At 38.6% G+C, this 27,887-nt stretch overlaps 1 protein-coding gene across 1 annotated transcript; it reads left to right on the forward strand.

The window, feature by feature from the left end:
• Positions 1-1,331: 1,331 nt before the first annotated feature.
• On the forward strand, positions 1,332-27,461 carry LOC149212202 (sugar transporter ERD6-like 6). Its single transcript, XM_089388590.1, has 12 exons — positions 1,332-1,671; positions 24,016-24,080; positions 24,206-24,298; positions 24,658-24,738; positions 24,898-24,982; positions 25,535-25,581; positions 25,699-25,761; positions 25,878-25,950; positions 26,149-26,198; positions 26,290-26,349; positions 26,482-26,596; positions 27,261-27,461. The coding sequence occupies exons 1-12, from the start codon at positions 1,332-1,334 to the stop codon at positions 27,377-27,379; spliced, it is 1,191 nt and encodes a 396-aa protein (XP_089244716.1). The 3' UTR covers positions 27,380-27,461.
• The last annotated feature ends 426 nt before the right edge of the window (positions 27,462-27,887 follow it).

The following is a 27,887-nucleotide window of genomic DNA, read 5'->3' on the forward strand; positions in this document are numbered from 1 at the left end:
AGAGATACAGAAGACACCGAAATCTGATAAGCTCCATGAATGGTATCTTGCAATATTGCGGAATGCCACAAAGGAGAACATTGTTATGGAACTCACTAATCTATATGATCAATTTTTTGTGTCCACTGGTGAATGCAAGGCTAAAGTAACTGCAGCTCGCTTGTCATATTTTGTTGGTGATTATTGGCCAGGCGCTGCAAAAGATATGATAATGCAACTTCAACAAGCGAAAGGAAAGACCAAGAAAGTTGCAACCAAAAGAGCATCAGAAGCTGCATCACAAGCTGAGCTTGCAAGCAATACCTCAAAGGATGCTTTATTAATGCAAAAGCTTGGGGAGTCCATATCTCCAATGAAAGAAGACTTTATTATGGTTCGTTTGCAATATGCATGTTCTCATTGTTGTCACTTCATTGTTTCTGGAAAACGCTGGGCTTGCAGCCAATGTAAGAGTTGACAATTATGTGATATTTGTTACGAGGCATAACAAAAGGCTTGATGAAAGGGAGTGGCATCCTGTCAACATTAGGGAAAAAGGATTTATTTAATTCTGTTGAAGTCACAGATGTTCTTGCAGATACTAAGGATAAAGATGAAATTGTGGAGAGTGAATTATTTGATACCCATCAGGCCTTTCTTAGCTTTTGTCAAGGAAATCACTACCAATATGATACCTTGCCACGTGCCAAGCATTCTTCCATGATGGTTCTTTATCACTTACATAATCCTACAGCACCTGCATTTGTAACCACATACAATACCTGTCATCATGATATTGAAACAAGGCAAATAAGGCATATTTCTCTGTTTTAAGTTGTCAACTTCCCGGAGGTATTTAGAGCAGCTGAAAGAATATTTTCGAAAAGTGAAAGAGGTTTTTATTCCTAACATACTGAACTAGAAAAACCTCTTTCCGTTTCTTCAAATTGATTATGATCTGGGAGAAACGAGTGACTAAAGTTGCGCTACGAAACTGCTGTAGGTGCAGTTTTTAATTTCCTGTTTTAGACATCTTCTTCAAAGACAGATTCTGGGCAGCTGGAGTAGTGTTTTAAAAAACCAAAAGAGGTTTTTGTTAAGTACGGATTTTTTCACAAAAAAATCCTTCAGTTTTTCCAAATACGTTTTCTGCGAGAAGTTATAAGCTCTGTCCCAAGACCTATTTTTCAGCTAGAACAGAAGCTTATATTTCATGTCATCTTCACTTACCATTATATCAGTAATGCAAGAAAAAGAAGGCTGAAATGTTAGCGGAATATTTTGATATTAGAATTGATAAGCAAGGAAACCTACATAGCCTCCCACTAGTGCTCGACCAATATACTCCTGACATGGACCGTCTTCCCCGTTTTGTTTTGACTTTGGCAAACGACGTTGATTGGGATGCTTCCATTGGTGACTGTTATGCTTTGTATCCACCACTGTTGCCAAATCCCTCTGGGGAAGAATTGAAATTTTATCAGATATCAAAATCAAAGTGTAGCATTGAACAACCTATTGCAAATGAACAGCGGAATATTGATCAAGAAACTCCAGCAAATGAAACTAATATTGATCAGGAGCTACTTGCAGAAGAAATATGTTCTGCCATTCAGCAAGCTATGATCACTTATGGGCCCAATTTTTTTTCATCAATTCAATTTCAGGGACAGGACATGAAAATGGAAAAGCGTTAGCATGTTGAGATATTTTGCTATGCTTTGAGCCAGAATGATGGCACTGAATGGAGGCAGCTATTGAAGCTCCAAGGATTCTGAATCTCTCAAGCAGTGAACACTTTAGTGGACCTTATGGGGAGGATTTTGTCTTCATTACCAATAATTGGCATACATCTCTTCTTCCTTGTTACTTGAAGAAAGTCAAATTTATTGATGAAAACTGTGTTTTTGAAATTGTTTAAAACAGTTTCGCAGTTTCGTAGCGCGCTACGAAACTGCGAAACTGTAGGTGTTGTTTTGAAACGCATATAACAGTTTGATGGCAGAATCAAAAAGTTTGCAAAGGAAACACCTCAGAGATATGAAAGGGATCAAAGAAAGCTGCTACAGCCATTCAACATACGCCATGTGTACCTTTAACAAAAGGTGAAAGATTTTAACCTAAGTTTGGAATTTTTGGTCATAAAGCCACTTTAATCTCGGTGATTAGGGTTTGGAGGGAGCTGCATATGAAAAGTTTCGGTTGGCACACCTGTCCATCAAAGAAGCTTCCAGCATGTCAGTAAGCATATCAGTAACATGATAATATCCTATATTCTTGGGTTATTAAAGGCTTAAGGTAACTACTGCTGCATACTCGGTGATGGGGGACCAGAACCGAAAATTTAGGGTTATTCTCAGCCAACACAGAACAGATCAAAGCCTTCGGTGTTCAAAGCCAACATGGGACATTAATTGCTCATTTCATTCCATCTCAGCCAAGCGAAGAGAAAGCCAGGTGTCAAAGCTGCAAGGAGGAAGCAATTTATGAAGAAGATAGAGTTAGAGTTGTAGTTGGTTTAGGACTCTTAAACACTATAGTCAGTTCAGCACTTATGTATTTAATGAATTAGTTAAACAGTAGATAGGAGTAGTTAATAGCAGTCTTCGAGCTCCCCTCATGCTGGAGGAGGAGGCTCAAGATGGTTAGGAATGTATTCCTATATATAGATCAGACTCGGATGTAATTGGGGTTGGATGTTTTGATAAAAGACAAGACTATTTTGGTTTATGTAAAGCAGATTTTAGTAATGCAAATGACTGTTGTTTCTTCTCAGGATTCTCAATAGATCTAATGGTTCAAATGTATGATGGTTTATTCACTTTAGTGTTCTTTTACAGCTTTGTTACTGCATAATCACTCAGAACTCATGTGTCATGCTCTGACTTCCTGTATGCCTTGGCAAACTGTGTTTTATGTAAGTTATGTTTGAACATTAGATGTAAAGAGCCCTGATTTCTATGAAAGGATAGTGCCATTGTTTACTGAGATTTTAGTGACTCCATAAGCCCAATGGGAATCAATTTGATATTTGTCCAGCCAGCTTATTTTTCATGTGTTTTTTAAAGAGTTAGCCATCTTTCCTTGTCATTAGTCAATATTCATAATCTGTGAGAGAGCCTTCTCTGACTAAGGAGGCTAAGCCTTAGTCTAAAGCCTGGTTTGAAATAGTTGCACAAAGTCTTGCTAACTTGCAGCCCTTAGTACCTGATTTTGTGATAACATATTGACTCAAACATACAAGAATGTGGATGAAAACTCAAATAGCTTTATTGATAGAAAGATTAGAAGAGAGGATTACAACCCATTGATCTAACCCACTGTCATCCTCCTAGCATGAAAGCCCTTCTTCACCTCATGAAAAGCTTAGATCACCCAACACTATGATGTTCCACAAAGAAACCAACAACACTTCCTTACAAAATACAAGATTCTAGCCTCTGGATCTCTGGGATGAGGGATCCATATATAGATGTTTGCAGGAGGGTGAGTCAGCTTCTGGGATTGTGATTAGTGCCATTTCTCTTATAGTTCTAAATTTCACTTGGAGATTTCATGATCTCTTACTCATCCCTGGGCGAATTCAGAGAGGCAAGTGTCACAAGAGAAGTTTCTGGAAGATTCCATGATCATCCACCTTGCAAACTGTCTCTGCCATTTGTCTACTCTCGCTCATCACACCCTACAGAAGGGCTTTCCAATATGCATCACACTTTTTGCATGTGGCAGGTGAGATGCATCGCACCTTTATCACTGAGTAGACTGTATGGTCCAGTTTTGACCAGTTCTAAGCATTTTTTCATGGAGAACTTCTGGGAGATGATGTAACCAACTGACCTTGTTCCTTTAGGGTATGAAGAAACACTTTTAGGGACTTAGAAGCCCTTGGTTTATGGACATATGTGATTGGGGTTGCAGTGGCCAAATATGTCTATAACAGTTTCCCCCTAAAGCATGAGGTCATAAATCTTTTTGATGTCGGGTGAAATGCTTTATCATGAGGATCCAAGGTTTTTTGAACTAGAAGGCGACCTGTAATAAGATACAATAAAATACATTATCTTCATAATATTTTCATGATCTAGCTTAGGCAGGCATTCCCATGCTTAGCTTTACAAATTCATTTTCATGTACATAGGACAGACAACTGTCTGTGTGGCAGACTAATGATTTTGGTAGAGCCATCATCCTTTGGCTTGGATAATTATCTGTGCAACAATGATGTACATTTGATGTATTTATTTCCATGAATATATCGCAGCTTAGATGTATGAAACTAGATCAGGGGTCTTCAAAACTCATTCAATATTCGCCCGAAGTACAAGTCGATCCATGTGAAAAGATGTTTTGGAGTCGAACATGGAAAGACATCGCCTGATTACCAGCCAATGATGTAAGATGTTGATAGGCATGAGAGGAATCACCGATAATGATGATGACCCTCAAGGTATGACAGTACAATTCATGTGGTGTGAAAATGGGATTTGGCATCGAACACCACACAAAATCTTTCGGTCGAAGGCCATTGATGTAAACCTGTCGTCGGAAGTGAGAAACTTTCCATTGAGGCATTCAAGATTCAAAGTACTGAAAGGGTTGTTCCTAGGTCGACTTATTGGATAATGAGCTGATGTCGACAAGAAGTGACCCGTTGTAGGAGGGCATTAATGAATCCCATATCTACGACATGAAACGGAGCAAATTATTTTGTGGAGGTGAAAATGATCTGATGATACAGGGTTCAGGGTGGCGGTCATGAAAGAATGAAGGGTGAAGGTATTGCAGCGGATGAGACACAAGCTGGGTTGGTGAATTCTCTGAGCGACTTCTCTTGGACATATCGGTGACACTGAAATGGATTGGTAGCATTAACCCCAAAATGGATGGTACGGTGGACCAATGGTAATATGACTAGTGAACGGAATAACCCAACCTTACTCAATCATGGTGATGGAGTGAAAGTGTCATGTTCAAGAGCGACTTGCTACCAATAAAGTTTCTTCAAGTTTTCTTCCCAATTTTTCCCCAGTCATTGCTGACCAATACCTCTTTATTTTTGTCAAGCTTGAGGAGGATAACATATTCTTGTTCTATAATTTTCCCTTCGGGCAAACCCGTCACTATGTTTTAATGAGCCTAGCAACAATGGACCTCATTCTTGTCTGCATGGACAAGTTTGTCACTATTGGTTTTAACGAGTTTAACAACAAAGATAACTCAGTCCTTTTTCAATTTTAGAGAGTCTGAAAAGGGACGGAAAGAAAACTCTAGGATTCCTTTTTCTTCATGTAATCCCTTAAGTATGAACAAGTGTAAGATAATATGAAAGGGATGACTTTTCAGTAGTTTTAACGAGCCAAACAAGACAAGCGCTTGATCTTTTTGTGTAATGATCCCTCAGGTCCAAAAAGATTAAAATATAGAGGAGGGATAACACTTTCGATCATTTTAACGAGCTGGAGAGGCCAATTGCTCAACAATCTTTTTATATTTTACGAGTTAGATGAAAAAAGCTTAAAGTAGACTCGTTTTTTGAGGAACGAGTGATATTTTCGGGTAGCCACTGGTTCTAGGTAAGGTTTGGAACTTTCCAATCACAGCATTGTAAAGAAGATGGCTAACAGAATCACTCGTCGCAGTTGTTCCTCAAAAGGGGTAATCAATCAAATGGAGGCGTATGATCAGCTAAAACAGAGTGGAGTTGATGGTAAGAACACGACCAAGGCTCAAAAGCTGATGATAATGCGTTCACAATGGTTATTTACCGGAGGTGGGTTCATTTTTTAATGAGCTTAAACTCTGGTGAAACATATGCTCATTGCTAGGTTTAATTTTTAACGAGCTTGAACTTTGCGTAAACTGCTTGTGCCATTCGTATAATAAGGATGTCTCATCGATAGGTTCAATTTTTAGGGAGCTTGCACCATTCGAAACTTTTCTCCGAATCCTTTCTTGATGTAAGCTAGGAACGATGAATCCTATGAGTTTACAGGGTTAAGAACCTACAAACTAAGAAAATAAATGGTCGCTTTTCAGTTTAATGCGAAAAGCTTTGCATGCCCATAGGTATAGCGAAATAGAGTTTCCAGGTTACCCTCCAATTTGTACACAAAACATTTGTTCTATCAGGAAAGGCCTACCTTCTAACAGAGGTATCTTATTCGAGTCTAATCCCATTTTCCTAAACGGATGGGTGTGTCAGACTAGTCATATATCCTCTACGGAAACCTACCCTATACCTGAAGTTTTCCTGTCGAAGAAGAATGGGGTGCATGCCCCTGGGTTTCAGTCACATTCACTGAATCACTCGCGCTCATCAAGTGGATGGACTGGAGATTGATGAGACATTCCTTATGCAAAATGACCAATTAGGGGCGGTATTTGACTATTAGCTATGTGTGAACCGGGGAATGAAAGTTGGTCTATGAGCTGGACCACTCTGCCTTCATGAGGAAAACACATTACTCGAAAGAGTGAGGAGATGATGGATCCCATGCTATAAATGTAGTCACGCCCAAGGAGTAGATTGTAATATAAAGGTCCTTGGACTACCATTATGTTTAGATAGATGGTTTTCCTTCTCAAAGTTATAGGCAAACTTGGAAGGATCCCTAACGGTCGCCTGGTTCCTTTGTTGAAGCCTGTCAGATTTCGCATCTCAGGCAGAAGCGATGGCGAACCAAGTGCTTTTCAAGCAGTTGAGGAATGGATACTCACAGAAGCCCCTTCATATATGATGGTACCAACCATGACCATTCTATAAGCTTGTACAATAATTCAAAATGGTACATTAGACGGTAGACGGGGTGTGCCTAGTAGATTCCAGTCGAAGGAAACGACTAGGTTGCTTGGAGGTGGGACTGAATAAACGACCAGATATGACTCTAACGAACTTCCTTCCTGCGGTAAAGGAATGGGTAGATTGCCCCCATGTTCATTAGAATCTATGTTTACGAAGAGAATTTGAACGATGTTCTTCTCATTCTCTCTGGTGATTGTATCATCTGAAGGTGGATCTTCCAAAGAAAAGACTGGGTCGATTGTCGTCTCAACCTGTTGACTTTGGTTCGGTGTGGACTCAGAGGGTTCACCTTCAATGATAGATGCTTCGACCGACCACAAAGGTGTGTCAGCCATATTTTCAACTAGCGATGGACTCGGCAAGAGTTTCTTGTATCCAGGGGAAGCCGTAGTGGTGAAGCAGGAGGGTTATCCAAGACTCTTTTAGCTTCATCTAGGAAGGGACAATGGTGGATGGCATGTTTGCCTTCACACAGCCTACAGGGAATTTTAGATCTTCCTCTCTGTCCAATGACTTTGTTTTCACTAGTTAACAGTGTACTTTCAACATGATTGTCAGAGGTTGAGGACACCAGATTGTGCAAGCGGGGAGACCAGTCCCTTAAGATCCGTGGGATGAAAGGACAATGTTGATGATAGTGGTCCCCTTTGCAAATGACACATGGAGATTTAGGTCTGGATGGTGCAGTGTGTGGATTTTCACTAGACGATGTAAGGTTGCCCCTTTTGGCCGTTGGCTCCTTCTGCTTCTTCTCCTTCCCTTTCTCCTTCTTCTCAGTTACTTGGTTTTTAGTTTTACCAACTTTACCAAGCGAAGAGGAAGGAGGAGAGGGAGAAACAAACGAAGTAGAAGGTTGGGGGGTAACTTTAGTATCATATGGTTCTTAACCTGATTTCTCAGGAATCATAGTCCTTTGAACGACAGAGGTCGAGAAGAGCCATACTGGTAGGCCAATCGTCAGTCCTGGAAGGGACAATGTGGCCATATGAGGTGCACAAACATCTCCCCAAGAGGAGAAATGACTAGGATTTCCTCCAAGGGGAAATCCTTGGTTGGTGGACTCCATTTTATCAACCTAATATCAACAAGGGAACAGTGACATTATTCCGGTTTATCAAGGCATGCCGCCCCTCTCTCACTATCAAGTTCTGCCCATGGGGGCGAATCCGTGAGAGATTATATTTGTTGATATTGTAGAGATGGATCTTAGTTGAGCAGGGATGGTGAGATCAGTATTAGAGATATCACTGACCGATCCTTGAGGACTATTTTATTTACCTTTGCTAGATTAGCTGGCAGCGTGGTTCTTCACTTGGCCAACATGTCCTATATGCAGTATGCCTTGGAATGCCTTGAACCAAAGGTATTCAACTAGTGTGATGTTGTACTTCCGGTGATAAAAGAACAACTTACCAATGTGAAAAAGGGAAGATCCAAGAATTTTGTCTATGGTTGTATTCTGACCGCTTTTGCCTTGGAGAAGACCCCACTGATGTAGCGACAGTACATTTCACTCAGTCTACCACCACCGATTGAGCCACGGATGCAGATATGGGTTGACCTTATGGCCAGACATGCTGGTCAATCACAGGTTTCATTCTCTGATGCCTTTTTCGAGTGGTTCAACTATCAGCAGATGGTTTATGCCAAGTATCCATATGCTGGGATGGATTTCCGGGGTGACCCAGATTTAGCCCTGCTAGCTGGCGAGTAGTGGGGTGTCATAGGTAAAAGTCTTTGACCATGTCTCTGTTTGTTGCTTTTATAATGTTCTTGTGTTTTTTAAATGTTTATCAAGACTAATCAAAACTCATGTGTTCGTGTAGATATTGGACCAGTGCGACCAACAGTGCGCCCGAGGGTAGTAGCTACTGTTCCAGCAGGAGAGGCTATAGGGTTGGCTATCCTTCATGACCTGGATGTGGCCAAGACTGTTGCAGTGTTGCAGGATCAGATCGAGGGTATCACCCTTGGTATCCTAGATGTGAGGACCTACGAGATGCCTCTGATATTACAGCGACATAGCACTCGCATGCCAAGTCGATGGACTAGGCTTTTACGCATGATTGCACAGGCGGTGACTTGTTATCACCAGCACCATTAGACTAGGGTGCCCCTTAGCATTTTGAGTTTTTGGGTCGTATGACCGATTTTGTCTTGGACACAGAACACTATGCATAAACCATAAACAATTATATATATTTTTTATTTTCAGAGCTTTATTTTGGTTAGGTTATATGATCCTGATGGAAATATTGATGAAATGCTTTTCTTTTATAAATGTTGCAAATGTCTATCTAACACATAATTTGCTAATGAATCTGTTAATGTGTTTAAGTTTTTGGAAATGTGTTGATATTGAATAGAATCGGACTGTCTTTGCAAAATCTTGACCCTTAGGAACATATGATAGATAGCTGGATTCCACACGGAATAGATTTCGGTAAGTTGTAGAATGACGAGTTGTGAGTCTAGCCTGATGAAAAGTCAGCGTATGCCATGCGCGACGACATCAGAGATGAGCTCTGTCACCGCATTGTATTCAGCGATGTTGTTCGTTGATTGACCAATACATTCCCCTCTGAAACTCACTAACTCGTCGCTTGGGTCAAAGATGGCCCAGGCCGCAAAAGATAGGTTCCGCGAACTACGACTCGCTCCGTCGATATCCAACAAATGATTCCAATAGGTTCGACATCTACAACAAATGTAAAACTGGATTACCTAACCAAAACGCTTGCTCTTAGAGAAAACAAAAATGTAACAAAAGCATATGAAGAGGTTACTACACTGAGTCAAGCGTAGTAATGCTTAAGGTACAACTCGTTTCGAGGTTGTGACAGTGGAATTCCATCATAATCTACTAGCTTGTAGGCTCCTTTTGCTAATACGCACTTAACAATATAGGGGCCCATCCACAAAGACTGGAACTTACCTGCTCCCAATTTTTTGGATTCCTGGTCATAATGTAAGACCAGGTCACCTTTTAAGAAGACACAGGGTTTGACATTCTTGTCAAACTACGACTTGACTCGTTTCTTATGTGCTTCGTTAGCCAAGGCAGCATGATGACGGGTTTCATCCAGTTGGATTAATTCCAAGAAACGAGCCTCCTCTTTTGAAGTTGCAGGGAGAAGGTCGAGTGCGAGCTTGAGGGACGAGATTTTGCACTAAACTGGTAAGATCGCTTCCAAGACATACACCAACTGAAAGGGTGTAATCCCAGTCACATTCCTTACCGATGTTTGGTATGCCCACAAGACTAAGTATAGGATTAGGTGCCAACTCCATTTATGGACTCCAATCATCCTTTGAAGCATGCATTTTAGGACTTTGTTGATTGCCTCAACTTGCCCGTTAGCTTGCGGATAATACAGAGTGGAGCTATCGTGAGACAGTGCTAATTTTGAAACCAACTCGACCATCATGTGATTGCAGAAATGCGATCGATGATCTGTGACTATAGCTTGTGGAACACCGAATCTGGAGACTACATGATTGAAAAAGAAAAGAGTAGCCATCTTGCCGCTGTTGTTTAATGTAGGCATCGCCTCGGCCATTTAGAGCTGCTAGTCCCACCAAGACGGGTAGCTATCTTAGAAACAAACAAGCTAAAATTACTTGTGATTTCCTTTATGAGAAGTAGATGAGAGAGAAGTAGACAGTACCAACTTGGCTCCCTGCTTGTTTCCTCTCCCCTCTGACAGGTCTTTGCCACTCCTTCCTTGCTTGTCCTGTTTCAAAAAGCACCTATAAAGTCAAAGTAGCATAATACCATCAAAGCACAGAGATCTATAATCATAAACAATATAGGACCAGATATATATTAACCACACAAATGCATATCAACGCAAACATACAAGAATGTGGAGGAAAGCTCAAATAGCTTTATTGATAAAAACATTAGAAGAGAGGATTACAACCCATTGATCTAATCCAGCATCATCCTACCAGCATGAAATCCCTTCTTCACCTCATGAAAAGCTTAGATCAGCCAAAACTATGATGCTCCACAAAGAAACCAACAACACTTACTTAAAAAATACAAGATTCCACTGATCCATGATTTGTGACTATGGCTTGTGGAACACTGAATCTGGAGACTACATGATTGAAAAAGAAAAGAGCAGTGGTCTCGCCGTTGTTGTTTAATGTAGGCATCTCCTTGGCCCATTTCATAAAATAGTCATGTGACTATGATATACCCATGCCCCCTGGCTGAGGTGGGGTTACATGTCATGAAATCTATGACCCATTTTGTGAATCGCCCAATAGCAACTACTGGCTACAGAGGTGTGGGCGGTATTCTGGTTTTGTGGTCGAAGATTTGACAAGCATGGTAACTTCTGACTGTAGTTATGCAATCCTTAAACATTGTTGGCCAGAAGTATCCTACTTGTAAAATCTTTTGTGTCGTAGCATAACCAGATTGATGCCCCCTACAAGCGCCTGAATGACAATCATTCAAGACTTTTTCGGCCTCCTCATGAGTGAGGCACCTTCACAGAATTGTATCGATACCACAAAGGTAAAGTGTATCACCGATGATCATGTAGTCTTTTGGTTGGTATCGAGTACATCGTTGTTCTGAGCAAGAGGTGTTAGACCTATATGTTTGGGTTTGGAGATAGATGATTATATCTCCATACCACAGATCGCTTGAAGATATCAGAAACAAAGATTCATCCATGATTGTTGCTTTGGATGTTGAATCGTTGGACGATGACGGGAAGTCACATAGTAACTCCGCAAAAACCAGCGATTTCTTTGATTTCGATTTTACGAATTCTAGATCAAACTCTTGCAAAATTGCTATTCATTTCGAATATTTGCCCCCAAGCAAGTGTCGCAACAAGATGTAAGTCATGGGTTTACAATTTGACAAAATGGTAGTTTTTCGGAAGAGGACATAGTGTCGAAATCTATGTATCGCTTAAACAGCTGCGAGAGCTAGCTTTTCAGCATAGGAGTATTTTCTTTCCGTATCATTTAAGTTTCGATGTAAATAATAGACAGGATGTTCGATTCCATTGTCTTCTTGAACTAAAACCATTGCGATGGTCATATCTGCCGCAACCAGATACAGGTTAAAGTCTTTTTGATAATCAGGAGCATACATTAATGATGCTTTTATTATGGATTCCTTTAGAGCATCAAAGGAAGCTTGTGCAACCTGATCCCAATTGAAGGGTACTTCTTTTTTCAACAGATGCATATAAATATTAGCAACTTTAGCGTAATTTGGAGTGAACCTCCTTAGAAAGTTTGCTTTCCCTTGGAGTTTTTGAATCTGAAGCAAATTTGAAGGTGGAGGCAGATCGATGATTTCCTGAAGCTTACACGGGTCGAGGCGAATCTCATCTTTTGAGACTACAAAGCCAGGTAAGTGACTAGAACCGACACAAAACACACACTTGTGCAGATTGAGTCGTATCTTGTAGTGTCGGCAACGTAGAAATATTGCTCTCAAATGCCGCGGATGATCAGTTCCCTTTCGCGAATGAGTCAGAAGATCGTCGAGGTATGGTTGAATGGTGTTCTTGATGTCATTGAAGGCATAATTCATTGCCCTTAAAAAGGTTGCCCCTGCGTTATTTAAACCAAAAGGTAGCTTGCGATATGCGAATGTGCCCCATGAACAAATAAATGCAGTCTTTGACTAGTCCTGTGGGAGGATATTTATTTGATTGTACCTGGAAAATCCATTCATAGACGAAAATATTTTGCATCTGGCGCATTCATCAATTATCTGGTCGATAGAGGGTGTAGGGTAGTTGTACTTTGGACAAGCTTGATTTACATCCCTATAATCGACGCACACTCTAGTCATTCCTTGCTTTTTTATCATAGGAACAATGTTCGATACCCAATCAGTTAGAGGAACTAGGTAAATGAAACCAGCATGAAGAAGTTTTTCAACTTCTGCCTTGATGGCAGCAGCTTTCTTCGAGTGCACCTACCAAAGTTATTGTCATACTAGTTTGACATATGGATACATCCTAATTTCGTGTTCAACTATGCTCGAGTCAATGCCTGGAATTTCTTCATATGACCATGCAAAGACATCTCTGAACTTGCGAAAGGGAGTGTAATGTACTTCCAGTTTTGAAGAAGAACAAGATTTGCCGACATGGATATTCTCTACAACATCTAGTTTCATCGAGATATTTATGGCAATAGTTTCTTCAATATTGGACAGGTTTTGCTCAGAAGCCACCGTATTTACAATATTTTAGGAAATCAAAAATTGAAGGATGATTAAGGTGGCTGGAACAATCTTCTTTGTAATCTGGAAGATGAAAACGATGGTGGTAATCTTCCCATGGTGCCCCCTCTATCATCATTGATTGAACAATTCCTTCGTCTGTAGAATGTACATGCGACTAGCGATCTGAAGAGGTACCATATTCCTTAGACCTATCTATCCAAACACTCGATGAACATTGATTTGGATTTGCCTCCCATGCCGAAAACATTGATTGCTACAATATTTATATTGGGCTTGGAGGCAATACCTGGTGATGATCCATGCTAACATCATGTTCGGAAATCTTCTAAATAGAAGATACCATATTGCAGGTTCCTACCATGGCCACTTTCGCCAGATTGTTTGGAGGTGGTAGGGCAAAAGTACCCATCAATGTAGGGTCTTTTAGTAGGCCTACTCTCATATTTTGGAGCAACTGAGAGCTTCCGTGGATCATCGGAATGCTTCCTGTAACTTGTGAACTGTTGGGGAGAAATGTTTGTTGGTCGATGATTGTAATCCCTCCTTGAAAAGGAAATGCAATCTTTTTGAAGTATGTCGACACAATAGCATCCATAGCATAAATCCAGGGTCTTCCCAATAGGATGTTGTAATTGAGGTTTCCATCAATAACTTCAACATCAATTTATATTTTTTTTCCCCCCAGTTCAATTTGCAAGTTACTTAAAATCCTGTATGGGGTGTATGTTCATCCATAAAATTCTCTTAACGTCGTTGACGATCGTGACAAGGGTGGTGAGCCTGAAGTTTTCCAGCAACTCATTAACATAATACATGTAGATGCCCCCTCATCAATAATTGTTCGATGAATAGTTTTGTTGAGGGCTTTCACTTGAATGAGGAAAGTCAGCTGAGCTGGTAACTAAGGGTCATATCATTTATGATTAAAGGCCACAAGATTGGAATCCACTGGGTCAATCCCACTTATTGCTGATAATAGAGCCTGCTTCTGGGAGGGGAAATTTTGTAGTACCTCAAGTTTCAACATAGCAGACGGCGATTGGGCCAGGTCCTCCACTATATTATAATTCTGTGCTACTCTGGCACGAGGATTAAATGTCGATTTGTGTACTACTCCCTTTGGCAACTTTATCGTTAGCTCAAGAATGATGGGTGGCACAAATTTGGTCGAAGTTGTTGTCGAACTACTAGGTTGATCAGTAGCCTTGTTGTTCGATAGCTGTGGATTCCTATAATCTTTATTCCTTGTTGATATCAAAGCATCATTTTTCTGTTTTGAAATGGACAACATAAGCACTTGGGATGGGGAAGCATTGTCACTAGCAACCAGATTGGTCCCTGGGTTTGGAAACGGATCAGTCAATACTGCTGAGGTTTTTGAACTCTTAAAGAGTTTCTTAACTTTCACTTTATGTGGACAATCTCTCGTCCAATGATCCTCATCACATATCTGACACCCTGAAGGGGGTTTCCTTTGCCCATAAGGGTTTGCAGAAGATTTTTTAGGAGACAACTCATCCTGCTTCTTCTTTTTTCCTTTCTTTTTCTTCTTGCCTCCTGGTTGCTTCAGTTCTTTGCCTTTGTTGGTTATGGAATTAACCTCCGAGGCGAGAAGTTCCTCATTTGCATTTTCACTAGAAACCATACAGGCTTTCTTTGATGTAGCCTTTATGGTTTTCTTGCTAGTTGTGCCTATCACGCCATCACCGGCATGAGAGTCATTGTTTGATTTAGGAGGAGGAGGAACGGAAAACACTGGTCTAGGAGCATTAGGGATTTTGTCGTAGAGCGTGCCATACTAAGTATAGATCAAGTCTAGATATTGCGCATGAGCAATGACTTGCTCTTCAGTGACAACCCCTCCCTTTGCCACATCTTCTGTAATAGAAGGTAACAATGACTTTATAAACCATTTAGCTAGCAGCTGATTAGGAACATATGTTTTTACCATTCTACAACGACGTCGCCACTCATGAATATGATCAGATATGTGAGTGGCTGTCGTCCGCTTGAAATTGGTAAGAAGCTCCATTCCTATTTCATTCCTAATTGGTAACTAAAATGGGTTAAAAAGGTGTTGGCAAGGGTGCTGAAGTTATCAAATGAAGCTTTAGGTAATTCGATGTACCATTTTGCTGCTAGACCAGTTAACATTCTCTAAAAGAGGTGAAGCCTAATCAAATCATCATTGAGAGTGTTGGATGAACACCACAAATGAAAGGTCATCACATGATTTGATGGGTCTTCACCTGGATTTCCATTTAATTTAGGAATATATGATGGAATTTTATGAGGAATCATGAGCCACCAAGGGGCATAAGCAATTAGATCATTTGTTAGCCGATTTAGATCTAGTAACTCTAAAGTCACCACGAAGGGAAATTGTTGATTCAGGTTCGGCAAAGCATACCCAGGATAAGATGGGATCTCTTGAGCAGTGGGTCTTTCCATACCAGCATAATGTATTTGATGCTGGTAACTTTGGTAAGGTTGATGGGCATAACCATTACGATATGATTGATGTTGACCGTTTTGAATATATGGCTACCCATTACCCGCAAATCTTTGTTGCTGAGGTCCTCGGTAAGCTTGTTGGAATTGCAGTTGTTGATATTGTACCACCCATGGTTGTGAAGCCACTTACTGTTGTCCAATACTAGCTGTCTGACCAAGATGAGGGGTAATAGTACCCGTTTGAGCCTGGGTTGCTCTGGTTAAGGAGCCACTAATCGGTGATTGTGGTTGTGTCATGGAGACAAGAGGTTGTTGTATTACGACCTGAGAAACTTGAGGTTGGCATATAACAGGCAACGCTTGTACTTGCGACATCGTCACAATAGTCGGTGTAGTGCGGATATTCGACATAGGTAGACTTGGTTGCATTGAGTATACAACTCTTGGTTTTTGAGGCAGTATTGTCACCCAACCATTGGATGTAATTCCTGCATGACCCGAATTCTGTTGTGAACTCTCATATGGTTGTTCTCCCGGAGGGAACAATGAAAGGGCATATTTCCCCCCATATAGCAGAAATCTAGTGTTCAAAGGTAACATTGGCCTCTGGAGACTGGACTGCCCAAATTGATACTGTTGTGAAGGATCAATTTGCTGAGACTCAACATAAGAGATTCTAGATATTATGCCGGATGAGCAAACGGGAACAGACCATACTGTCGAAACAGTCCCTCGGTGGACTCCATCTAGCGGTTGAGAGCTAGTTGGGACAGATGTTACACCAGCGAACATTGTTGATGTAGCAACAGGAGGTTCTGCTACTGCTGTGTCAGATGAGACAGTCCTGGATGTCAACGGTTGTTCAGACATATCGAGTCTATCCAAAATATTTCCTAGCGATTCTACAAGAACTTGCGATGAAGGGAGACTAACTTCTCACGAAGAAGGATATAGGGCGATCCCAGCTCCAAAATGCAATGGAGTAATAGATGGAAGATCCTCCACAATCTCCTCTATAGCAATCAATCCAGGTGGGAGAGGTAGACCATCAGGTACATAAAATATTTTTGGTGCCGAAGAAGGTATAGAATCTGCAGCGACAGATGTTGGAGGGATAACACCTTTTGAATCAGCTGTAGGTGGAGCCCGTTCAGAAATAGAAGTGTTTACCATTACACTAGGATCAGTTCTAATGTCCTCTTATGACTGCGGAACTTCTTCTATAGAGGCAGGGATACCAAAATGGTTGGAGTAACTAGAGTCTCTGAGGATGTTGGAACACTAGTTCCAAGCAAACCAGGGGACTTTGATCCAGTTAAATGAGTTCGTTTGGTCCAGAATAGTTTTGTTTCTAGAGTCAAAGACGGTTGACTCATTAGTCTCCGCGAACGATGGGGTTTCAATTGACTTTCTTCCACGATTGCAGATTACTTGATCAACTCAAAATAAAGGGAAAATGTGATTCCGAATTAAATGAATTTTAGACGCTTTGACACAACTTGCTTTTTCAATTTTTAAGAGTCGAGAAAAAGCTAAAGATGACTCTACTTGCCTTCGATTTTTAATGAGCCTGAAGTGACAAGTGCTCATATGGACCTTTTCCTTTAAGAAGTCTGAAAAGGAACGAAAGAGACTACTCTAGAAATCTAGACAGAGGGATTACCAAACCAATCGCAAAACTGTAGAATAATTTTTATGGTATGGCAGTCAATCTTCCCGAATGCTGTGTTAAGTGCATTGTGATAGATAGGGCAGTAGATATGGCTTCCTAAGAATAAAGGATATAGCCTATTGTGGTCTCCCAATATACACTCGACGGTACGTGGGAGCACAAGTCCGTACTAGCACTTGTCGTCTCAAAGAGAAGGAATCACCCAACCTATGATGAAAGCGATAGTTACCAGGCTTTACAACGCTAGAATACGTCTCTAGCCTAGACTTCTAAATGTTGTGCGTTAGGTTCCAAAGCGTTTTTATGTTCATTGAATTTATTTTACAGTTGATCTTTCTTAAGAAGTTTGCCTTTAAGGTTCACCACGTGATGTAGATATACAATTCCTAAAAATGCAATCTAAGATGATAAATAGTCGTTTACTCTTCTTTTGGCAATCAAAATCCTAGCTACTAAAGAAAGAGAAGTGAGATTCTTTCAACAAAGAGCAGAGAGCACACACTAGGTGCACTATCTTAAATCAAAATCAACAAGTAGTCTAAATGCAAATGCACATGCATGTATTTGTTTTCCGCTTTCTTAATGTGTGAATGACAAAAAAAATGCAAAGTACAAATCTGAACTATCTTTTCTTTCAAATTGACAATACTAACAATTTTCTTTTCAAAATACGAAAGGAAGACAAGGACGACACTTTGCGATTTTGAATTGGAAACTTCTTTTGACACTTGAAATACTATTAGTTCAAATCAAATACAAGAGTAACAGTGTAATCAACCATCAAGAAGAGTGGGATTCTTTTCTTTGACTGAAAACGACACTTCCGACACTTCCAAATCAAAAGATGACAGTTCGATTAATCTACCTTTTCGCAAATGAGAACTGTAAATGGCGAAAAATACATAAAAACATTCACAATTATTTGTACAATGGAGGCTGAATAATGCAAAGGAAGGGAGTTTCAATAGTGGTATACTGATCACAGATAGAAAAACTCCTGAATAAAGCTGAAGAGAATGAAGAAAAACCAAAATCTGGAGGTGCAGAAACAGTCTTATCTGATCATCACACCTGTAACACAGGGAAACAGGGATGCATCTCACCTACTACACACGGGAGGTGCGATGCATCAAGATTGCCTGAAGGAGACAGTCTGATGGTCCAAGGACTAGACTTTAACTTGGTTTTTGGTCACAGTTTGTAGCTTAGTTCAGGGATTTAGTCTGAGCTAATGATATTCAATAAATACAAATCATAGGGGTTGATCTAATGAGGTTACTTGAGCAAACACCAAGGCAATTAGGATGTTTGCAAATCAATTGTTCAGTTTATAAACAAATCCCGGAGATGGACTGAAACAACATTGATCTACTTTGCAGTTGCACAGCAAAAGCAGTTCGAAGGCTAGCTGGCTTGACTTCAGGCTCCGTCTGTTAGTTTATAAAGCAAACAAATATAAACAAGCAACAAGCTATTCGCTCCCCAGCGGAGTCACCATTTTGTTATCAGGAAATCTAGTGTCCATTCAGAGCTTCTAGTCCCACTAAGACGAGTAGCTATCTTAGAAACAAACAAACTAAAGTTACTTGCGATTTCCTTTATGAGAAGTAGATGAGAGAGAAGCAGAGAGTACCAACCTCAGTCTTTCACTTGGCTCCTTGCTTGTTTCCTCTCACCTCTGACAGGTCTTTGCTGCTCCTTCCTTGCTTGTCCTGCTTCAAAGTGCACCTGTAAAGTCAAAGCAGCATAATACCATCAAAGCACAGAGATCTACAATCATAAACAATATAGGACCTGATATATATTGACCACACAAATGCATATATTGACTCAAACATACAAGAATGTGGAGGAAAACTCAAATAGCTTTATTGATAGAAAGATTAGAAGAGACGATTACAACCCATTGATCTGACTCAGCATCATCCTCCTAGCATGAAAGCCCTTCTTCACCTCATGAAAAGCTTAGATCACCCAATACTATGGTGATCCACAAAGGAACCAATGACACTTCCTTACAAAATACAAGATTCTAGCCTTTGGATCTCTAGGATGAGGGATCCTGTATAAATGTTTGCAGGTGGTTGAGTCAACTTCTGGGATTGTGATTAGTGTCATTTCTCTTATAGTTATCAATTCTACTTGGATATTTCATGATCTCTTACCCATGCCTAGGCGAATTCAGAGAGGCAAGTGTCACAGGAGAAGTTTCTGGAAGATTCCATGATCATCCACCTTGTAAACTATCTCTGTCATTTGTCTACTCTCGCTCATCGCACCCTACAGAAGGGCTTTCCAATATGCATCGCACTTTTTGCATGTGGAAGGTGAGATGCATCACATCTTTAGCACTGAGCAGTCTGTATGGTCCAGTTTTGACCAGTTCTGAGCAGTTTTTCATGGAGAACTTCTGGGAGTTGATGTAATCAGCTAACCTTGTTCCTTTAGGGTATGAAGCAACATTTTTAGGGACTTAGAAGACCTTGGTTTATGGACATATGTGATTGGGGTTGCAGTTCCCAAATATGTCTATAATAATGTGACGTCCCAAAACAGTGCAAAATTTGTTAAGGGCCAAGCTAACCTCCACCGGGTTTGAACCGGTGGCCTTAGGATAGACAATGTAGCACTTTACCAATGTGTTGTTGGTGGTTCTTATTAACCCTAGTGGTAAATCTATATTTAAAATTTCAGAGGAATCCATTTGGGTAATGGTGTTGGGGCTAAGCCCCTAGTCCCGGGTCAGTGCACACCATAGAACCCATGGTGAAGCAACCAAGGGCTCGAGTCTTAGCCCTGACTCAAGGTCACAACACCTAGCATATAACGAAAATAAATATGGAGTTAAGTGCTATAGTTGGTAACAGGAAGGGGGCTAGTGGTAGGCCCTAATATGTGATCACATATCTCGCCACAGGACCAAGCCTATCGGGAGCTGGAGTATGTCGAGGGGGGGGGGCTTGGATTTTGCCCGATCCCAAGGCACATGGAAAAGCATGAGACTGTGGGCATGGAAGTAGATAAGTTGCAAAGAAATCTGGTGTGGAAAAATGGGAGAAAACCCCAAGTTACATGTGTCGGAAAAACCGTGACCTGATAAGTTGGGGCCGAAGATAACAGGGTGAGGAAGTTAGCCCTAGCCCTTGGGGGAATGACCCCATGTGGCACCATAGTGATCATTTTGCATTTAAATGGTCTAACAAATTGCACTCAAAACGATGGAATATTTCCATCCCAGGGTCAAAATGGCACTTGACGGCCTCCTGAACTAAAGAATTTGTAGAACACTTAAACAAAGGAGGTAGTTTGTAGACAAGTTAGCAACCAAACTTATTTAGATCATAACTTTCTCAATTTTTGGCCAAATTGAGCTCAACAAAAGCCAAACTTGGGGGTTTTGGGTGTCCTAGAGCCATTGGATACATTATTTTTATGTTATGAGAATTGTAAATCATGAAATCACATATTTGGGCGCTTAATGAAAGAGGCCCAACATTTGAAGTTGGACCAAGAGATCTAGCCCCGGAGGGGTGAACTCCTTTATCAATTTGTTGTCTTGTGTTATTGTGTATGGTATATTTTTCTATGTTTTTATGATATAAATTAAGTTTAAAAACCATAAATTTATATACTTTTTCAAATTGATCCATTTCCTAAAAGACATAAAAACTTACTTTCAAATTTTCCATAAACCTTGAATTTTGTAATACACATAAGTTTGGTGACAGAGCTCAAGGTTATTTTGAAGGTTTGATTTTGTTTGCAAGTGTTTTCTAATGCTTAGAAGGTTGAATCTGAAAAGAGGAGAAGGAGTGCTTGTAGAGCCAAATCCTCAAGTGGGCTCAAGGAAGCCACACATACCTCAAGCTTCACCAGTCATGGCACATGAAAAAGGTCATGAGGGAATGTATGAGGATGAAAGAACTTTCATAAAATATTTCTTTGAAATGTCTGAAATGGTGAAAGTTCTATCTGAATAGAGAAACACAAGGTTTCAAGGAGAGATCCCAAATCCTCTAAAAGGTAATGGTGGAAATGGTGACAAACCACCACCTCCACCTCCACCTTTTTCTTCACCTCCATATTCACCCTCATCTTCTTCTACTTCAACCCCTTCACATACTCCTCCAAGAAATCCAATGGGACATTGTAAAAATATTTTTTGAAAGATTAATACAAAAAATGAATTTCCTATGTTCAATTGGGAAGTAGATGTTGAGGAATTGGATAATTGGGATTATGAACTTGAAGTCTATTGTAGGATTCAACAAATTGATGTTGATTCCACTAAAATTCATCTTGCTTCTTTAAGGTTGGAAATTGAGGCCAAAACTCAAGAGGATCTCAAGAAAAGTGGTAGCAAGTGCTAAGAGAATTTCTTCAAATTCAAACATTTTTTAAAAAAGACACTTCACATTTATATATGAAGTGATTACCCTCTCCACCCAAAATCAATTGATGTAAGTGATATGCTTAAGCTCTTAATTGAGATATTATGACATTGAGAAAGTACTTAATTTATAATTAAAAAAAATCACAACTATAGTTTAAAATTATATAAATTATTTATATTATTAATTATTAAAAAATATTTATTAAATTCCTAAATGAAAAGTATTATTTTAAAATATTTAAGGTATTTTAAGTGAATGTAAAAATACTTCAAATAAGTTTTAAAAATAGCGAAAACATTTACTAAAATCATTTTTCCTAAAAATGATTTTTGATAAACAAATTTAAAAACAAAATTACAAAACATTTTATTCTCTAATAATTTAAATAATTTTTACTATCATTATAATTATAATTTAACCTTAGATCTAGCAAGAGCCAAGAGGATTTCTTCAAATTCAAACATTGTTTTAAAAAAGACACTCAACATTTAAAGCTCCACATTTTATATATAAAGTGGTTATACTCCCACCAAAAATCAATCAATATAAGTGATATGCTTCGGCTATTAATTGAGATCTTATGACATTGAGAAAGTACTTAATTTATAATTAAAAAAATCACAACTATAGTTTAAAATTATATAAATTATTTATATTATTAATTATTAAAAAATATTTATTAAATTCTTAAATGAAAAGTATTATTTTAAAATATTTAAGGTATTTTAAGTGAATGTAGAAATACTTCAAATAAGTTAAAAAATAGCTAAAACATTTACTAAAATCATTTTTCTTAAAAATGATTTTTGGTAAACAAATTTAAAAACAAAATTACAAAACATTTTATTGTCTAATAATTTAAATAATTTTTACTATCATTATAATTATAATTTAACCTTAGATCTAGCAAGAGCCAAGAGGATTTCTTCAAATCCAAACATTTTTTAAAGAAGACACTCGCATTTAAAGCTCCACATTTTATATATAAAGTGGTTACACTCCCCACCAAAAATCAATCAATATAAGTGATATGCTTGGGCTATTAATTGAGATCTTATCACATTGAGAAAGTACTTAATTTTTTTAAAAAAGACACTGAGCATTTAAAGCTCCACATTTTATATATAAAGTGGTTATACTCCCACCAAAAATCAATCAATATAAGTGATATGCTTCGGCTATTAATTGAGATCTTATGACATTGAGAAAGTACTTACTTTATAATTAAAAAAATCACAACTATAGTTTAAAATTATATAAATTATTTATATTATTAATTATTAAAAAATATTTATTAAACTCTTAAATGAAAAGTATTATTTTAAAATATTTAAGGTATTTTAAGTGAATGTAGAAATACTTCAAATAAGTTAAAAAATAGCTAAAACATTTACTAAAATCATTTTTCTTAAAAATGATTTTTGGTAAACAAATTTAAAAACAAAATTACAAAACATTTTATCTCTAATAATTTAAATAATTTTTACTATCATTATAATTATAATTTAAACCTTAGATCTAGCAAGAGCCAAGAGGATTTCTTCAAATCCAAACATTTTTTAATTTAAAGAAGACACTCTCATTTAAAGCTCCACATTTTATATATAAAGTGGTTACAATCCCCACCAAAAATCAATCAATATAAGTGATATGATTGGGCTATTAATTGAGATCTTATGACATTGAGAAAGTAATTAATTACGCCGTAAGGCGTTTTCCTCTGGGAAGAACTCCCTTATATGCCACAGTGTCCTATTTTCGACCATTGATTTGATGTGTTAGACGATTAAAAGAGATTGTGCCGTCGGATGAGATCATTATAGTTGGAATTTTAATCAGCGTTGGTTGAACTCCCTGTTTATCTCATGCTGGAGAGATTACCTGCTCGAAACCCTTCACAGAGAGTAGTGATGGCTTCGGTGGAGTTTCGTTACGCGTAAGGCGTTTTCCTCTGGGAAGAACTCCCTTATATGCCACCGTGTCCTATTTTCGACCATTGATCTGATGTGTTAGACGATTAAAAGAGATTGTGCCGTTGGATCAGATCATTATAGTTGGAATTTTAATCAGCGTTGGTTGAACTCCCTGTTTATCTCATGCTGACAGTAGTGATGGCTTCGCTGGAGTTTCGATTTCCTTGGCCTCTTCTGAATTTTCTATAGTTATCTGTAGACAAATTTCCTGGCTGCCTGCTCAGTTTGAAAATCCCAATTCAGTGCGGATAGACCGCTTCAATTTTCTGTCCAAGTGCAAAGATCTGCGGGCCTGAGCGGAATTTTGGATTCCCTCAAATCTGAGGGTTTTGTTTTTCCATTCCGTATCCGCAAACAACTTTGCTCTCAGCGGCTCCGCCGAGCCCTTAACGCCAATTCCGTTGTCGAGGCCCAGAGTTTGGTGGATTACGTCAAATGCATTGCAGATTTCAGTTTTCATGCCCTCCCTGATTAAACTAACTGCTCCCACCAAAAACATTGTCGTCTCACAGTTTGGCAACTCTGTGCTCTGTTGATTATTGGTCTCTTCTTCATCCCAGAATCTCCAAGATGGCTGGTGAACTTTTGGAAAGCCTAAATTCTCTTAATAAATGGTTTGAAGTATATAAGTTTAGAGAGATATCATGTGCCATGTTCTGTAGAAGGAAATTCTTATCTAACATATTTTCATGCTGGGAGCAGGCTAAAATAGGCAAGGAATCAGATTTTGAATCTTCATTATGTGCTCTGCGTGGCCCCGATGCTGATGTTTCAGTTGAAGAATCTGAAATTAAGGTAGGGAGCCTTTGGTTCTTAAGCTTTGACATCCTTTTGTTTCTTTCTTGTAGTAATAATCTGATTCTGTATTAATGCTCATTTGGGAATATTCTAATGCCATGGCCATTTGTTTCTTCTGGTCAGCAACTTTTCTGGGTTTTTGTGCCCTTGGTCAATCTTTAATATTACTAATAAAAATTTTACACTTCTTTTCAGTGCAATCCTAGAGAAGCCTTTCAGTTTTATACCTTTAGTTTGTCATTTTACCTCTTTTAAACTTACCACTGCATATCAAGCTTACATTGCAATAGGGGATTGGCAATTCATCTCTATAAGGGGGCTATGTTGCAACTAAAACAAATAATGCTTTAATACAGATTGCAGTGAAGACAAACTATAAGCAAAGAGGTGTCAAAGCCTCTGACCTTCTTCAGAAAAGATATGCACTCCCTTTGACTGTAAGTTTTGGGTTCCCCCCTGGTAGTATAAAAGCAAAGCATGCTACATGCTTTTTTCTTTGTTTAACTACATAAGTACCTTGATAGTCTATTGCTAAGAACAATGTGAATCGACAATTTGGGATTGCTTTTGACCATTTCAGACAATAATTTCTGCAGATTGGCATTGGTTTGCTTCTATTGCAGCAGTTCAGTGGAATTAATGGAATTATGTTCTATAGCACATACATTTTCAAGTCTGCTGGTGAGTGCTCACTGATACCTGTATGAGCTTTATTGACCAATCAGTTAGATGAATGCACCTATAATCTTTTATAGACCAATCAGTTAGATGACCCTTATTTTACCTTTTCTAGTCCGATTATCAAGGAATATTTTAGGGCCTAATATTTGCAAGTTGGATATAACTAAAAAAATAAAAAAAATTCTAAAGGGGTTGCCAATGCAAACAGAAGATGTGCTCCAATCTATAGAATATAAAGTTAATATACTGGAGTAACCAATTTTTTTCATAAAACATATAATGATACCAAAATTCGAAATTTTCTTAACAATCTTAGCAAATTTCAGTGCTCTGAACTTTAAGATAACAGATTCGTTGAGATTTCTGCACATAGATATAGTACCTTTAAATTGCCGTTGCCAATGTATGGAAGTTGAGATGAATTTTCAAAATGATGGTCTTGATAATAGTAGGGACTGTAGCTTTGTGATGTCTGTATTTATACACAAGAAATATGGAACATAAATATCCTCTTACAATGGGTATTGATTTCAACATTTGTCTATCTCACAGGAGTTTCATCAAGCAAAGTTGCAACTCTAGGACTCGGTGCTATTCAGGTGTTTGACTTGTTTAGTAATTTGTTGCTTGTATGGTTTCAAATATTCATTTTTCTGTTTCTCATCAAAGTTTTTAACGATAATCCTTTAGGTTCTATCCTGATGGCTGTTATACAGGTTGTCATGACTGCTTTCACTCCATGGTTGATGGACAAAGCTGGAAGACGTCTCCCCCTCATGGTAAGTTGCCTGCTGCTGCAAAGGATGTGTACTTTTATGGCCACCAAGAAATTTTGTGTACGAGTAACATGAATTAATTTGGAGAAACTTACAGTGAGATGGTTTAAATTCAACAGATCTCATCTGGGGGAATGGCTGTACGCCTTTTTCTTGTCGGTCTTGCATTCTTCTTGGAGGTAATATGTCCCAGTTATTTGTCATGCACTAGTCCTTGAGTTTTGTTCAGGGGAGACAAATTTAAAGGAGTGTTTTGAATATTGAGATCAAAGAGGAGAAGGAAGCTTAAGACTGAAATTTAATCGTTCTGAACCATGTGAAAGTAACATTGGAAATTGGAAGCTTAATATGACTTCTATTGTATCAATGTACCTTTCAGACTCGTGTCAGGAGCTTCTGATGAAACAGGCTATAGTGTTTTGGCCTTAACTGGTGTTTTGGTAAGAGTCAAAATTAGTTTTATGTTAGCAACCAGTGGCATATTTCCTTTGTCCAAATTCCTTCGGAGCTGAAGGCCTTGGTTTATTGCAGGTTTACATAATTTCCTTCTCTCTTGGTATAGGAGCTATTCCATGGATTATAATGTCAGAGGTAATTTTTCCTCTGTAAGTTCAAGCTAAATGTGTATGCACAAATATCAGGTTGTGGTGTGTTACGAAACTCTCTCAGCACTAGGAATGTCTATTACGACTTGCAGCTAATTCTTTGGCTCCTTCACTGCAGATCCTTCCTGTTAATGTAAAGGGCGTTGGTGGTAGTATTGCAACTTTGACAAACTGGTTGACTTCTTTTTTAGTGACCATGACAATTAATTTACTTCTAGAATGGAGCTCTGCAGGTAAATTGATTGCTTTCAAAGCTGCTTTCATTGTTAAGATCTATTGCAGACTTTTGGTTTTATCTATCTCGTGTAATTATTTCAGGAAGTTGGTTGGATTAGAAACAAATATGAATCAAATGTAATGAGTATAAATGGTTAGCTAATCTTCCTTCTTTTATGAATGGGAAATAGGTGTTTAAAGCCAATATTTGAGAAAATTATGAATGCTATATTATGATAGAGATTATTTATGTTTTACTCAAAACTTTTGTTAATATTATGATTAATTTCTATACTTCTAGATATTTTTTGGTGAGGATTTATCAAAAGTAATCATTTATAAAGAATATCTCCAAATTTAGCAAAGTCTTTTGGTAGAAATCACATAAGAATTTCTCTTATGTGATTTCTACCCAAAAACTTTGCTTAATTCATTGAATTAATGGATCACAGAAGCTTGAATACAGAAATATCTCCAAATTTTTTCCTGAAACCAAACTAAACTATAAGGTCTGGTGTATATATTTTGTTGCAAACTAAACTATAACGTCTGGTGTATGTATTTTGTTGCAGGGACTTTTTGGATTTACGCTCTTGTTGCTGCTTTTACATTTGTATTTGTTTTCTGAAACCAAACTAAACAAACTAAACTAGAAGATCGGGTGTATGTATTTTGTTGCAGGGACTTTTTGGATTTATGCTCTTGTTGCTGCTTTTACATTCGTATTTGTTGCGGTATGGGTTCCTGAAACTAAAGGGCGAACTCTCGAGGAAATCCAGTTCTCATTTCAACGAAGTTGACCTGGTTATAGTTGTCATATTTTAGTGATGACTGAGCAGATTACTACAATGAAGCAATTTTGAAAGCTTCTTAACAGAAAGACGGGGGATGTTATTAGTATCTGTAATGCTCTATCACGCCATTTTTTCCATGAACTTGCACATAAACAAGTGCCAAGACACAAATATTGTTATTGGGGAGGAAATTATTTATTCTCTGCTCGCTGGCATGTTGTTTGTTCCAAAATGGTCAGCGGGCAAAATCTATGCGCGCTGTGGATCGTTGCGATATAGGAATTACATGTATCAATATAGTAAGTGGAGAGATTCATTTTGTATTCTTTTTCTCAGTAAGTAATAGAAAATGAGCTCCACGTTATTGTAATTCATGAGCTCCTTTACATATAAAAATGAGTTTCAACTCATTGTAATTCATGAATTGGTTGTTAATTGCGTTGTAACAGTATGATGCCATAATTGTTTGGTGTCCAACCACCCTTTTAATTTGGCTTCACGCACTGGTTCATGA

The sequence above is a fragment of the Pinus tabuliformis genome, chromosome 1_1 (assembly GCF_031772625.1).
Source record: "Pinus tabuliformis cultivar Carrire ecotype Pingquan chromosome 1_1, CPIR1, whole genome shotgun sequence".
NCBI lineage: Eukaryota > Viridiplantae > Streptophyta > Pinopsida > Pinales > Pinaceae > Pinus > Pinus tabuliformis.

Excerpts from the sequence above, each read along its gene's own strand:
- LOC149212202 (XM_089388590.1), top strand. The coding sequence starts at position 1,332 with ATGGACCGTCTTCCCCGTTTTGTTTTGACTTTGGCAAACGACGTTGAT. Across the intron at positions 1,672-24,015 it reads GGACATGAAAATGGAAAAGC|TTTGGCAACTCTGTGCTCTG; the intron begins GTTAGCATGTTG and ends GTCGTCTCACAG. Across the intron at positions 25,582-25,698 it reads TAGGACTCGGTGCTATTCAG|GTTGTCATGACTGCTTTCAC; the intron begins GTGTTTGACTTG and ends GCTGTTATACAG.